The following is a 15,003-nucleotide window of genomic DNA, read 5'->3' on the forward strand; positions in this document are numbered from 1 at the left end:
ACCGTACCCAAAACGGCGTGCCATTTAACTACAAACATTTCTTTTTGTAAGCACCCACATTAGGATGCAAGCTCAATTGGTCAACTTCACCTCTAAAGACAGACACTAGACCAGTGATGGCTACCCCTGGCACTCCAGCTGTGACAAACTACAAGTCCCCTCATGCCTCTGCCTCCCCGAGTTATGCTTAAGCTGTCAGAGTACTGCAATGCCTCATGGGACGTGCAGTTCCATCACAGCTGGAGTGCCAAGGTTAGTCATCACTGCACTAGACTATACTTGATTATTGTACAGCAATGCATTATATACTAGCACTAGGAATAAAATATAATAGGGACAACAATAGAAACTAACAATCTACAGTTTTCTGCAAAAATCAGGTCTTGAGTGCAGGCTGAGATATAGTTCTCATGAAAAGCACCGGGTAATTAAGATGAAAACAAGCCTTGCCACAATTATCTGTGCAATCAGCGGAGCAGTTTATCTGTGGTTATGCTGCCAGTGATGGGAAAATTCTCACAGAGTACAGCTATGATCTATGCAAGTACATCTCATTTACCGTACCAGCTCTGGACGTGCTTGCAGAAAAAAGCCACTAAACTTCACAGTTAGATCTTTCACAGCCAATACTGAGACAGAAATTTATAAAATGTACAAAAGATGCAAAAAAGAAGATGCTGCATCAGGCTTGAACTCTAAGCAATAAAGTGCAACCAATTATAATAACACAGAAAAAAAAAAAAAAAAGGAGTTCCTAATCTTTCTCTATTCAATATAAAAAAACACTTTTTTTTTTAAAGCAGAGAGAGCTATATCAATGTCCTGTACAAAATAAATGTACTTGCTAAATCATAACTTTTATTGTATCATATAAAATAAAGCTAATTTACTGAGGACCAACACAATGAATTAATCTAAATACATACTGTAAAAGTCACTTATAACACAAAACTGAAAGCGTTTGATGGTCTAATGTTGCAAAGCTGGGCTTCAAAAATGTTTTTTTTTTATCTTACAAGTTTGCTTTAAGGCCCCTTAATAGAGGGCTTAATACCCTATTTGTGAATCCCATACAATAGTTTTGTAACATTAGACCCTCGACCACATTCAGTTGTGTGTTTCCTGTTCATTTTACTACACTCTGTATTCAGATTCAATCAATATTTAGCTTCTCCATACAACAGTATTATACTACATGATACAAATAAATTAAGTTTTAACGAGTATATTTTCTACAGGATATTCATATATGTCTCTGTTATCAGAAAAAAAATGCCCCAAATGGGTACTCACCGCGATAGAAGGAAGTCTCTGGATCCTACAGAGGCTTCCACCACCCTCTTTCACTGGCCAAGCACAGTGCTATCCCATACCAAAAAACACTTGTCGACGGCTTGCGCATGAGCAGTAGCATGAACCCGCTAAAGGTTCAGAGGATAAGTGCTACTGGGCAAGCCACCTGAGCAGTAGCATGGACCTGATCAGGCTCGGGTTATTGCACTGAAGCCCGAGCAGGTCCGTGCTACTGCGTAGGTGCAGTGCAGCCATGCTTTGTGGGTTCTCAGCGCTGGAACGGCCAGGTGGAGCACAAGGGAAGCTTCTGGAGGACCCAAAGACTTCCCCCATCCAGAGGTAAGCATCTAAATGTGTGCTTTGCAAACCTCAAAAAGGCTGGTGAGATTTTCCTGCTTGTAAGTAATCTACATGATTGGTGGCTGTATGTATGGTTTTTACAATGCATCAAATAGTACTAAGCTATAAGTGTCCGCAATGTGATCGATACTAGATCAGCTTTTTTTCTACAATATGACCAAATGTTGAGTGGTGCAAGGCGGTATATAAGATAAAATATATCAATATCAAGGAGATATACATGTAAAAAGGGCGCTGGGCAATTTGGGTGCAGGGTGAAGCCAAAAAACATCTCACTCTGCTATTGCAAGTTTCCCGGCGACGTAGATTACTATTTCCCCTCCAGACCACCATGGACTCAGCGGTATGATGCTGGCGGCTGAATTGCACAGCTTCTTTTGTAATTGGAGCTCCGTCTTTTGGTGGTGCCCAAATTACCCTGAGTGTCGCTATAGCAGTAATTCACATTACAGTCTATGCCGGTGCCCACATGTCTTGTCTCAATTACAGAGATTTTGATAATTTCCATGGTCTACTATTGTGTGGGTACTTTATACCATTCACACGGATCTTATGGTGGCCAAACATTAGTCAATGGCCAACCATCCTGCTCTGATTGATTCTGATTAGAAAGGGATCTATTACCTTCCAAAAGATTTTAGCATGACACATTACATGGGTGGAGACTGGCTGGGGATTTGTCAGGTCCACTGATCGTTGGAATATCGAAAACTGTCACCACTGTGCACCAAACCAATCCCTTTTTTGAGCGAAAGCTTTCCAGCATGCCGGATCATTTTGCTTGATTTGGCAAGAAATGGATCTAAACGATCGATCAGGGGCCATGTTGTGGCATCGATCTTTGTTAGATTCGATCATTATGACTGAATCGCCTGGATATCAATGTCACAAACCAAGTAATGAATGGAGACCTTTACTATAGTACTTTCCCCAATTTTCCTTTGGAAACCTGGTACAAACATCCAGTTATGATTTGCCAACGACTGTATAAATTTCCTGACAACTACATACTACATGGAGGTGGTAAAAGTGGCCAGTGATTGGCCAGTCAAAACTGGATGTGTGTATGCGCCTTTCCTTTGCTCATGATCTGTAGATACAAATCTGCAGATTTCATAATAGCTTTATCAGCAACGATTAGCCTCTGAAACACATACAGTATATTCACCAACAACAGCAATATAAAAAGATTTAAGACCTGGGTTAAAAGCACCAGCTCAATATTGTGCAACAAAGTGGTACAATTTCCACAACATCTTTGTAGTAGAGGAGCTGGGCCAGAAACACCTTTGATGTGCATGAAACAGTGTGGCAGAAAGGTTTCCTTTACACAGTCTGGTTAAAACATCTTCATCTCAAAATCAAAGGCTGTTTTGCACTCAGTAGTACGGTTTTCACTTTCACAGAATTTAATATGTAAGATTCCACAAGTCTTCCTGCACTCTACTAAACAAAGTTGGTTGAACATCTGTAACTTTAACTAAAACTATAATTCATTGCATTACCATGCAGAAAAGTAATACCTTCTCCCCAATATTGGCCTTGCTCGGTAACATGTTGTAAACAAGATTCTAGCAACCAATAACAGGCCTGGAGACATTCTCAGTCAATCATATTGCATGTCAGTTAAGCTCTGTACACATCTACAACCGTGGACATCAGAAAAAGAGTGATTCCCGCTACAAGCAAACGACATCGGCACACGTTTTCAATTCAGAGATGGCACAACAACTGTCTCCAGAAGTGCTAACGCGAGGACCCGGAAGTGTGACATTCACACCTCGTGAGTATTTTGACTCGATCATTTGCCATCATGTGATACAAACGATTAGCAGTGATTATCATCCGAACCAATCCACCAGAAAAGATTGGTCTTCACAGATGACAATCACTGTCTTCAACAGTTGCCAAAACAATTATCAGGCAACCCGTTGTTAATCTCCGTTGGCCATGGTCGAATGTCAGTACAGAGTTTTAGGCTGGGGATAATCTGTTATACAGAGTAGCACAAAGCTGAAGATTCATTTAACATTTAAATCTCCACTAATCCTGAGCGGAAGCAAAGCTGCAGAATGAGAGCCACCCAAATAGACAGCTGCTGCCAACCAACTGCCAGTTAACCAGCAGGCATTCTAGGCAGTTTAAGCACCCTCTGCAGCAATCACTTTGTAAAGCAAGGCTGCAGAGAGCCCCGTCAAATGCATCTACATTCTATCTTTGGAGATCCAGCTGCAGCAACTAAAGAACGCCTTCCTCTCCCCTTGCCCCCCAAAGAACCATTTACTCTGCCGACAATGGATTACCAACAGGCAGGAGATATGATTATTGTCACTGCCGTGAAGCTATTGCTAGGTACACACCATACAATTTTCTGGCAGATTTACTTGCCAGATAGATTATTTCCAACATGTCCGATCTGAATTCCCATCGATTTTTCAATTTTCGTTTCTTAAATTGATTTCCGTTCAGTTCAGAATTGCGTTCAGAATTTACGATGCCTCTGTGTCAGTCCAACTCCCAGGTCTGGTAACATGATATAAACAAGAATTCTTATCTCTGCTAACAACCTTCCACCCCATTTAGATGCTCTGTTTCACTTAAGGCTTCTTAATGACTTGTATTTATGCTTGAAAAAAATCTGTGTATCCATTTGATGTTGCATGTATAAAGCTGTCTGTACCATCAGCCTGCAAGCATACAGGATTGTAAGCCCGACAAAGGCTGCAAAGCCGAAAGCTCGCTTATTTTTATTCTTTTTAGTTAGCCAATAAATGGTATCATCCTGATTTAAGACAAAAAAAGAATTCCATAGGTTAGTACTGTAGAACTCAGATTTCCCCTTCACCACAGTTGTCAATATACACCAATATGGATTCCACACCCGTTTACAGGCACCAAGTGAGTGATAGGCACCCCCCACCTCCCCCCCACTTAGCCCGCACTCACCCAGTAAACCTCTCAAACAAGAGGTATGTAAGCGCTCAGGGGGAATCAGTACATCTGCTTCAGCAATCAGCCTTATCTTTGGGAGGGGGGTCCGTTACAGACCTCAGTCAGATCCAAACACTAGGGCTCAAACAAGTTGCATATAGTGAAGTACAGTTTAATAAAATCAGAAGCAAGCAGTATTGCACTTACAAACGTCAGGGGTAAGCAAGCATGTAACAGGTGGTGTTCCCAGGACACCGCTCCCAATGCATCCGCCTCCGCTGGTTCAAAGAAAGCCAAACCGCGCTGCCATCAACAGATCCCACTCTTCGCACATCTCAAGGCTCCGCCCTACGCATTTCGACCCGGAAGTCTCTTCAGGGGCTACTGATTGGTTGCGAGGATGACCCTTAAAAATCCCCTCCTCAAACTTTATTGGTTAAAACTTAAAGGGAACCTTAACTGAACGGGGGGTAAAGAGTTTTACTTACCTGGGGCTATTACCAGCCCCCTGCAGCAGTCCTGTGCCCTCGGCGCCGCTCTGGAATCCTCTGGTCCCCCACTGTCACTTAGTTTCGTTTTTGACGACTCACCAGTCGCCGGCCGCCATGCGTATTATTGGACGCATTCACAAATGCAATTAGCGCTATTGCGGACCGCAACGCGTACAAAAATACGCGTTGCCGCATATCTATGCGTGCGGAATGCGGCAACGCGTATTTTTGTACGCGTTGCGGTCCGCAATAGCGCTAATTGCATTTGTGAATGCGTCCAATAATACGCATGGCGGACGGCGACTGGTAAGTCGTCAAAAACGAAACTAAGTGACAGCGGGGGACCAGAGGATTCCAGAGCGGCGCCGAGGGCACAGGACTGCTGCAGGGGGCTGGTAATAGCCCCAGGTAAGTAAAACTCTTTACCCCCCGTTCAGTTAAGGTTCCCTTTAAGGACAGAGGCTGCAGTACCAAGACTCGCCTGTCTGCGCCTCCATTCTAAAACAGACTGCAATACCTAAAAATGACTGTCTGCGCAATCCTAAAAAAACAAAGCTGCAGTACCAAGGTTCACCTATCTGCGCCTCCATCATAAAAAACCCTGACTGCAATTCCTCAAAAAGACTGTCTGCGCCACCCCAATTACACCTTAGGCTGCAATACCAGTTGCTGCCTGTCTGCTCCAACTTACCCCACCATGTAATTAGAGTCTGCAGTACCAGTATTTAAAGTGGATCCGAGATGAACTTTTACTCATTGCATAATTGTGTTCCTTTCCTATTGTTTATAGGACATTCCTCAAGCCAAATACTTTTTTGTTTTTGTTTTAATACTCTAATTCCCTATTAACTAGACAAGCCTCGCCCACATCTTTTCAGAGAGCCTTGGCATTTTCACACAATAGCAAGGTCTCATGGGAGCTCAGTCTGGGCAAGAGGAGGGGGAGGTATTACTAGCCAGAGATTTCAGAGGCAGAGGGGAGGAGGATTAGGTTTTTTTTCACAGGCTGAGTGCTGAAGATGCAGATAAGCTTGCCTGTGTGTAATGTTTACAAACATGGCTGCTGTCAGGAAAAAATAATCATATTTTATTGACGCTGTTTGAAGCTAGATTTGCTGTGTAAACTATCTAAGCTTTAGATAAGATATATAGACAAGTTACTTGTTATAGTTCGTTTTTCATCTCAGATCCGCTGCACCACCCTCCCCAGAAATCTTTTAATTCTTACCGGCTATAGACAACCCATAGATCTATTAAACCATTCATGATCTCATACTCCCATAGGAGTATGAGATCATGATGAAATCCTTTTTTTAAATGGTTTAATAGATCTACAGGTTGTCTATATGTTTTACTGTAATGTTAGTACAGGTGGACAAAGCAAACTGTGTTCTGGTAGAACAGGTGAGTGAGTGAAATGGGGTGTGTAGAAAGCACAGGTGGCAGGAGACATTTCTGTTCCAAATAGAGAAACATGGAATCAAAGATGCTGAATTTAAACTTCTCAGCAATAATGTAAAATTATAGTTGGCATCAATTGAAAGGTAATTTTGATAGCTCATCTCTAGGGATATATCTAAAACCACCATCTAATAACCTAGGAGTCACAGTGCACAAATGTTACCTTTTGTTGAGCGAAAAAGATTCTGCACCAAAAAACTCATCCTGAAATCAGAAAGTCAGTTTTCAGGCTTTGTGGAAGGGCTACCACCATTGAAGAATGCCTCACACTGCCAAGGGGGATGAACAGACTTAAACTGTATGAGAAGATTACAGTCTAAAGCACATACAGTCAGTGTATCAGGAAGAGGGCAGTGCCTGGGCTCATAATCATACATTTTGAAGTGATTGGTCTGACATCAGTTAACCAACAAGCTCTGGAACTGAGTATCTATACGGGTCTAGCGAAACATTTTACTGTGTCTGGAGAGAGTTACACTTGTTACAATCTGTCTTTTTGGCGATAAAACTTTCAACAAACATGAGTTGGCATGAGTGCGCATTAGTTTGTCAATGTAAGTGCGAGAGAACAGCATTGTCATGACCTATTAGAAGTAGTTTATGCCAGGGGACATGCAAGACTGTTCTGGGGGACCCCTGAAATCCCACCCTCCCCCTAACATGGCACTGAATTGCAGACTAGTGCAGGAAGCAGTGAGATAGTTATCTGCTGCCAGCATTGCAGGCCTCTTCCATGCCTCAGAGCCGTTTACTCTGTGCTGCCATGCTCTGGCTCCCAATCACGGGACTTACACCGGTCATGTGATTGGGAGCTGGCAAATGGCAGCAGAGAGTGTGCAGTTCTGAGGCATGGAGAAGACCCACAGCACTGGAGCAGGTAGAAGTCTCACTGCTCCCTGCATGTGGGTGGGGAGAGGGGGGATGAGCTGGCATAAGAATTCCTTAATGCTTGAAAAACTACCATATATGATAAAACGTTTAATGAACAGGCCAGTTACCAAAATAGCTTTCAAAATTAAATTTCTGTTTATTAGATGAAAAGTGTAGGTTAAAATCGCAAAACAGAAAAAACAAATATTTCTGTGAAAACAAGCAATTTCTCAGATAAAACCACAATCCTCTTGTTTACTACACCTTATAATCTCAACTTTGAAGTGGTGGCAGCAGTACTAGAGAGTTTGCAGTTTCAGTATTAGCAGATTGTGGAAGCTCAGTGCGCTAACAGTGACATCTAGTGGTGAACAACAAAACTAGCGAAAAGGTCCCTCAAATAACATTCATCACATGATACCCAAAAGATCTGCAAACCTTTCTTACCTTGGACATGTGGCTAAAGTCTGCAAAACTTTCATTGCTGCTGAATGCACTGCTTCCAAAGGGGTCCAGAGTTCCAAATGGATCTGAAACAAAAACCAACAAGAACAGTGAAAGACACAAGAATAACAGTGTGACATGCATAACACAGCATTAACACTTCAGTTAACATATGTCTAGGAATTAAATATATACAAACATAAACCAGGTTTTGGCACACCATTACCTCTCTTTTACCCTTTGATGTGAAGGAGGAGCACTTAGTTCCAACACTTTCAGATTACTGATGTTACTGGGGTGTTGGAAAGGCCTAAAAAAATGTGGATAGTTTTAAATGGGATAGCATGAATCTGGGCGTACATATTATTATGCTGCCCGGTCAGTAGGGAGCAGGGTGAGCTGAATGACTGCTCACCCTGCCCACGCTGAAATTCCATGCAGCGTTAAAATGGTTGTAATTTCAAAGTGGTATCAAAGAGATGACAGAGGTGCAGAAACTCCAGTGACTGGAAAGGGTCTGGGACATAAATTACCGAGTACATTTGAATTCGGCGCCGGTAGACTTGGGCGCAGGATCCAGCTGTTATATGGCTGGTCCTGCTTCTGCACAAGTCCGGCCCGAATTAATTACTATTCCCCCTCCAGGCCGCCATGGATAGTGGGGGAATGAAATAATTCGGCTTCCAGCGATTGCTGGAAGCCGAATTATTATGATTTTTTAAGCAACCTCGGCTCCGTCTTCTGACGGCGCCGACGTTACTCACTGAGTGCCGCTATAGACTGAATCCCTTTATAGCGAGGAGAATGCCAGCGCATACCACTAAGGCTGCATCTGAAATGACCACCAGCTCAAGTGTACAGCACCTAAATAGACTTCCTGCACACTTCGCATTCAATTCAGATGCAAATCACATGCAAATCTGCTACTACTTATCATGCAAGTTACACATTTTTTTTTTGCTTAGCTGCTCCCAAGGTTTTAAATTTAGGTTAGGTCACTTGCCCGGAGGTTTGCCTCACCGTGGCGCAAGTGTCTAGTATAATATACTTTGCATGCAAACCATATTGGAAGCTAAAGTTCCTCCTAGCGTAATAAATGCTAGCACTTGTTTTGGATGCAGGGCATGCATTTTTCAGTCTAGCAGAGGCGGTGTATGCCTGTGCGATTAACCATTCAATTGCAGCATGTGTTTAGGGATGCACAGCCTTTCCCCCCACTGTTTCTTGAATCCCTTTATAGTCTATGGCGGCGCTGGCTGCGCCCAAATCTAGCACCGCTGAAAAGCACTGCTCCGAAATTACAGGGGGGAGAGGAAGAGCATTTAGAGACAGTTCGGGTGATAAGGAAGCACAATTTACAGGGATGTGATAGGCTGCTAGGAGTGTAGTGGAAGCACAACTCTTGCAGGCAAGGCCCTGTATTAATTACAGGGGACAATGGAAGCATAGTGCAATGGGCAATGAATTAATTACAGGGGAAAGTGGAGGGTGTCCTTTTAAATTCCAGGATCTGTTAGCGGTTTATTTTGACCCAGGATGTCTTGGAAAACCAAGGTGCTAAGGGGGACATAAGCGGAAACTTTGGGACCACTGTATTAGCATGCTTTAAGCTCACGGTATACTCACCTGGGTCTTTCTTTGGCAGTGTTGAAGATGAAAAGGGATCTCTACTCTCAAAAGGATCGGACTGCTATGGAAGAAACCAGAGCAAAACAATCATTACATTACATTTACTTGTCATTCAAAAATAGACCTCTCTGAAGTTTCCTTCAAAACAACTATACATTTATCATTTCTAAATAACTAATTGAAAATTGTGTATCCATTTCTTACATTCTTATTAATTTATTAATAGTCTGTAACTATCTATTGAGCTCTCGTAGTTATTTGGGTTGAAAATAGTTCATTGAGTTCAACCGGACTACGTTTGTCAGTAGGAGTGGTCAATGAAATGCAAATCATTCCGATGCAAGATTATGCAAGCTGTGTATGCAAACTTATGCAGCTTGAAAAAAAACGATCCAGTACAATTATGCAAAGGTGGACTTCGATTGGTCCATTTTTAAGCTACACAAAATTTGCATAACCCTGCTTTAACTATCTGAATCTCTTTGTCTAACCCTGGTTACCAGTGTTCGAAAGTACTTGACTGACAGATCCAAAAGCAAATGGAAAGGAGGATTCATTCTTTGCTCAATTTCAAAGACGGCATAAAAAGAGGCTGCATCAACCAGATTTTCAGCTGATAAATTGGTGCTTTATTACATCCTTTGCAGAGGCTTCACAGAACAAATGAACACAACGTTTCGGGTGAGATGCCCTTTGTCAACTGTCTAGTGTGTGACACTTGACAAAGGGCATCTCGTCAGAAAAACTGTGCTCATTTGTTTTGTGAAGACTCTGAAAAGGCTGCAATAAGGCACCAATTTATCAGCTGAAAATCTGGTTGCAGGGGTGGTGCATTCCCTTTCCTGGTTGACTATAAGCAGTAAGCCATTATTCCCTGGACCTCCGCAGGTTGTAATTCAATTGCGTTCAGTTTCAAAGACAACACAATGGAAAGGTTCCCCCTGGAAATATTTTTTATAATTATAACAGTACAAGACCATTGCGTGATTGTTCAAACTCATACAACACATAATACATTTTATGAACAGCATTTTTAAAGGATTGTACAAATCAAAATAAAAAGCAAAGGAAAAATATTTAAAGAGACTCTGAAGTCTCATAAAATTCAGGTTTTAATTTTAAAAATCTATTTAACATCAATGCCCTAACTAAAATGCTGCATCCCCGCGGCTGAACACTAACTAAATCACCCCAAACTCCCAAACAAAAATCCACGACTTTCTTGGTCGTGGATTTTGCTGCTGGAGGAGGCAGAGCTTTCAGCGGCAGCTCTGCCTCCATGCACGTCAATCCGTGTGTATCTCCGGCTCTCCCCACCCCTCTCTGTGAAAGAAGACTGAGAGGGGCCGGCAGAGGCAGCGATCCGCGCTGATGGACAAGAGTAGAGGCAGAGCTGCAGCTGAAAGCTCTGTCTCTTTACGGAAGCGCTCCCCGCAATGTGCCCCGGGGAGTTTGGGGGGATTTAGTTAGTGTGCAGCCATGGGAATGCAGCGTTTTAGTTAGGGCAATGATGATAAATAGATTTTTAAAATAAAAACCTGAATTTTATAAGACTTCAGAGACTCTTTAAAAATGAATTGCAATAGCCGATATACTCTGGGATCATTTTTATTGATTTTATCATGACGTTATTTTTTTTAATACATACAGCATTAAACCCTTTACTAAAGATGGTGTTTGCAGAGTATTCTCTAGTGTGAATAACATTATTAATCTTTTTTATTTAATCCCCTCAAGTACCCCTTGATAGATATATATTTGTTAGGCGTCCTTAACCACTTGAGCACCACAGTCTTTTCGCCCCTTAAGGACCAGAGCCTTTTTTTCCATTCAGACCACTGCAGCTTTCACGGTTTATTGCTCGGTCATACAACCTACCACCTAAATGAATTTTACCTCCTTTTCTTGTCACTAATACAGCTTTCTTTTGGTGCTATTTGATTGCTGCTGCGAGTTTTACTTTTTATTACATTCATCAAAAAAGACATGAATTTTGTCAAAAAAATGACTTTTTTAACTTTCTGTGCTGACATTTTTCAAATAAAGTAAACTTTCCAATACATTTGAGCGCGAAAGTTATTCTGCTACATGTCTTTGATTAAAAAAAAAAAAAAAACATTCAGTGTATTGGATTGGGTAAAAGTTATAGCATTTACAAACTATGGTGCCAAAAGTGAATTTTCCCATTTTCAAGCATCTCTGACTCTTCTGACCCCCTGTCATGTTTCATGAGGTGCTAAAATTCCAGGATAGTATAAATACCCCCCAAATGACCCCATTTTGGAAAGAAGACATCCCAAAGTATTCAGAGAGAGAGGCATGGTGAGTTCATAGAAGATTTTATTTTTTGTCACAAGTTAGCGGAAAATGACACTTTGTGACAAAAAAAAAAAAAAAAGTTTCCATTTCTTCTAACTTGCGACAAAAAAAAAATGAAATCTGCCACGGACTCACTATGCTCCTCTCTGAATACCTTGAAGTGTCTACTTTCCAAAATGAGGTCATTTGTGGGGTGTGTTCACTGTCCTGGCATTTTGGGGGGTGCCTAATTGTAAGCACCCCTGTAAAGCCTAAAGATGCTCATTGGACTTTTGGCCCCTTAGCGCAGTTAGGCTACAAAAAAGTGCCACACGTGGTATTGCCGTACTCAGGAGAAGTAGTATAATGTGTTTTGGGGTGTATTTTTACACATACCCATGCTGGGTGGGAGAAATATCTCCGTAAATGACAATTTTTTATTTTTTTTTTACACACAATTGTCTATTTACAGAGATATTTCTCCCACTCAGCATGGGTATGTGTAAAAATACACCCCAAAACACATTATACTACTTCTCCTGAGTACGGCGATACCACATGTGTGGCACTTTTTTGCACCCTAACTGCGCTAAGGGGCCCAAAGTCCAATAAGTACCTTTAGGATTTCACAGGTCATTTTGCGACATTTGGTTTCAAGACTACTCCTCACGGTTTAGGGCCCCTAAAATGCCAGGGCAGTATAGGAACCCCACAAATGACCCCATTTTAGAAAGAAGACACCCCAAGGTATTCCGTTTGGAGTATGGTGAGTTCATAGATTTTTTTTTGTCACAAGTTAGCGGAAATTGATTTTTATTGTGTTTTTCACAAAGTGTCATTTTCCGCTAACTTGTGACAAAAAATAAAATCTTCTATGAACTCACCATACTCCTAACAGAATACCTCGGGGTGTCTTCTTTCTAAAATGGGGTCATTTGTGGGGTTCCTATACTGCCCTGGCATTTTGGGGGCCCTAAACCGTGAGGAGTAGTCTTGAAACCAAATGTCGCAAAATGACCTGTGAAATCCTAAAGGTACTCATTGGACTTTGGGCCCCTTAGCGCACTTAGGGTGCAAAAAAATGCCACACATGTGGTACCGCCGTACTCAGGAGAAGTAGTATAATGTGTTTTGTGGTGTATTTTTACACATCCAGATGCTGGGTGGGAGAAATATCTCTGTAAATGACAATTGTTTGATTTTTTTTTACACACAATTGTCCATTTACAGAGAGATTTCTCCCACCCAGCATGGGTATGTATAAAAATACAACCCAAAACACATTATACTACTTCTTCTGAGTACGGCGATACCACATGTGTGACACTTTTTTGCAACCTAGGTGCGCTAAGGGGCCTAACGTCCTATTCACAGGTCATTTTGAGGCATTTGGATTCTAGACTACTCCTCACGGTTTAGAGCCCCTAAAATGCCAGGGCAGTATAGGAACCCTACAAGTGACCCCATTTTAGAAAGAAGACACCCCAAGGTATTCCGTTAGGTGTATGGTGAGTTCATAGAAGATTTTATTTTTTGTCACAAGTTAGCGGAAAATGACACTTTGTGAAAAAAACAATAAAAATCAATTTCCGCTAACTGTTGACAAAAAATAAAATCTTCTATGAACTCGTCATACACCTAACAGAATACCTTGGGGTGTCTTTTTCTAAAATGGGGTCACTTGTGGGGTTCCTATACTGCCCTGGCATTTTACAGGCCCAAAACCGTGAGTAGTCGGGAAACCAAATTTCTCAAAATGACTGTTCAGGGGTATAAGCATCTGCAAATTTTGATGACAGGTGGTCTATGAGGGGCAAATTTGTGGAACCGGTCATAAGCAGGGTGGCCTCTTAGATGACAAGTTGTATTGGGCCTGATCTGATAGTTAGGAGTGCTAGGGGGGGTGACAGGAGGTGATTGATGGGTGTCTCAGGGGGTGGTTAGAGGGGAAAATAGATGCAATCAATGCACTGGGGAGGTGATCGGAAGGGGGTCTGAGGGTTTGGCCGAGTGATCAAGAGCCCACATGGGGCAAATTAGGGCATGATCTGATGGGTAGGTGTGCTAGGGGGTGACAGGTGGTGACAGGAGGTGATTGATGGGTGTCTCAAGGTGTGATTAAAGGGGGGGGGGGGGGGGGGAAATAGATGCAAGCAATGCACTGGCGAGGTGATCAGGGCTGGGGTCTGAGGGCGTTCTGAGGGTGTGGGCGGGTGTTTGGGTGCCCTAGGGGTAGATAGGGGTCTAATCTGATGGGTATCAGTGACAGGGGCTGATTGATGGGTGATCAGTGGGTGATTAGATGGCAGAACAGATGTAAACAATGCACTTTGGAGGTGATCTGAGGGTAGGTCTGGGGCAATCTGATGGTGTGGGTGGGTGATCAGATTGCCCGCAAGGGGCAGGTTAGGGGCTGATTGATGGGTGGTAGTGACAGGGGCTGATTGATGGGTGGCAGTGACAGGGGCTGATTGATGGGTGGCAGTGACAGGGGGTGATTGATTGACAGGTGATTGACAGGTGATCAGTGGGTTATTACAGGGAAGAACAGATGTAAATATTGCACTGGTGAATTGATAAGGGGGGGGTCTGAGGGCAATCTGAGCATGTAGGCGGGTGATTGGGTGCCCGCAAGGGGCAGATTAGGGTCTGATCTGATGGGTAACAGTGACAGGTGGTGATAGGGGGTGATTGATGGGTAATTAGTGGGTGTTTAGAGTAGAGAACAGATGTAAACACTGCACTTGAGAGGGGATCTGATGTCGGATCTGCGGGTGATCTATTGGTGTGGGTGATCAGATTGCCAGCAAGGGGCAGGTTAGGGGCTGATTGATGGGTGGCAGTGACAGGGGGTGATTGATGGGTGATTGGCAGGTGATCAGGGGGGATAGATGCATACAGTACACAGGGGGGGGGGGGGGGTCTGGGGAGAATCTGAGGGGTGGGGGGTGATCAGTAAGGAAGCAGGGGGCAGATTAGGGTTAAAAAAAATAGCATTTATAGATAGTGACAGGGAGTGATTGATGGGTGATTAGGGGGGTGATTGGGTGCAAACAGGGGTCTGGGGGGTGGGGTCTGAGGGGTGCTATGGGCGATCAGAGGGAAGGGGGGGGGGCAGGATCAGTGTGCTTGGTGCAGACTAGGGCGGCTGCAGCCTGCCCTGGTGGTCCCTCGGACACTGGGACCACCAGGGCAGGAGGCAGCCAGTATAATAGGCTTTGTATAC

At 43.0% G+C, this 15,003-nt stretch overlaps 1 protein-coding gene across 4 annotated transcripts in view; it reads right to left on the reverse strand.

Annotated features, from left to right (window-relative positions):
• EPS15L1 (epidermal growth factor receptor pathway substrate 15 like 1) overlaps positions 1–15,003 on the reverse strand; it is a 260,710-nt gene that overhangs the window by 128,776 nt on the left and 116,931 nt on the right. For all 4 annotated transcript variants that reach the window (XM_068234205.1, XM_068234203.1, XM_068234202.1 and 1 more), the window contains 2 exons: positions 9,477–9,540; positions 7,854–7,936 (listed from right to left, as the gene is read on the reverse strand). In XM_068234205.1, the coding sequence (XP_068090306.1) occupies positions 7,854–7,936; positions 9,477–9,540 (147 nt within the window). The remainder of the gene's footprint in view (positions 1–7,853; positions 7,937–9,476; positions 9,541–15,003) is intronic.

Source organism: Hyperolius riggenbachi, chromosome 1 (genome assembly GCF_040937935.1).
Source record: "Hyperolius riggenbachi isolate aHypRig1 chromosome 1, aHypRig1.pri, whole genome shotgun sequence".
Taxonomy (NCBI): Eukaryota; Metazoa; Chordata; class Amphibia; order Anura; family Hyperoliidae; genus Hyperolius; species Hyperolius riggenbachi.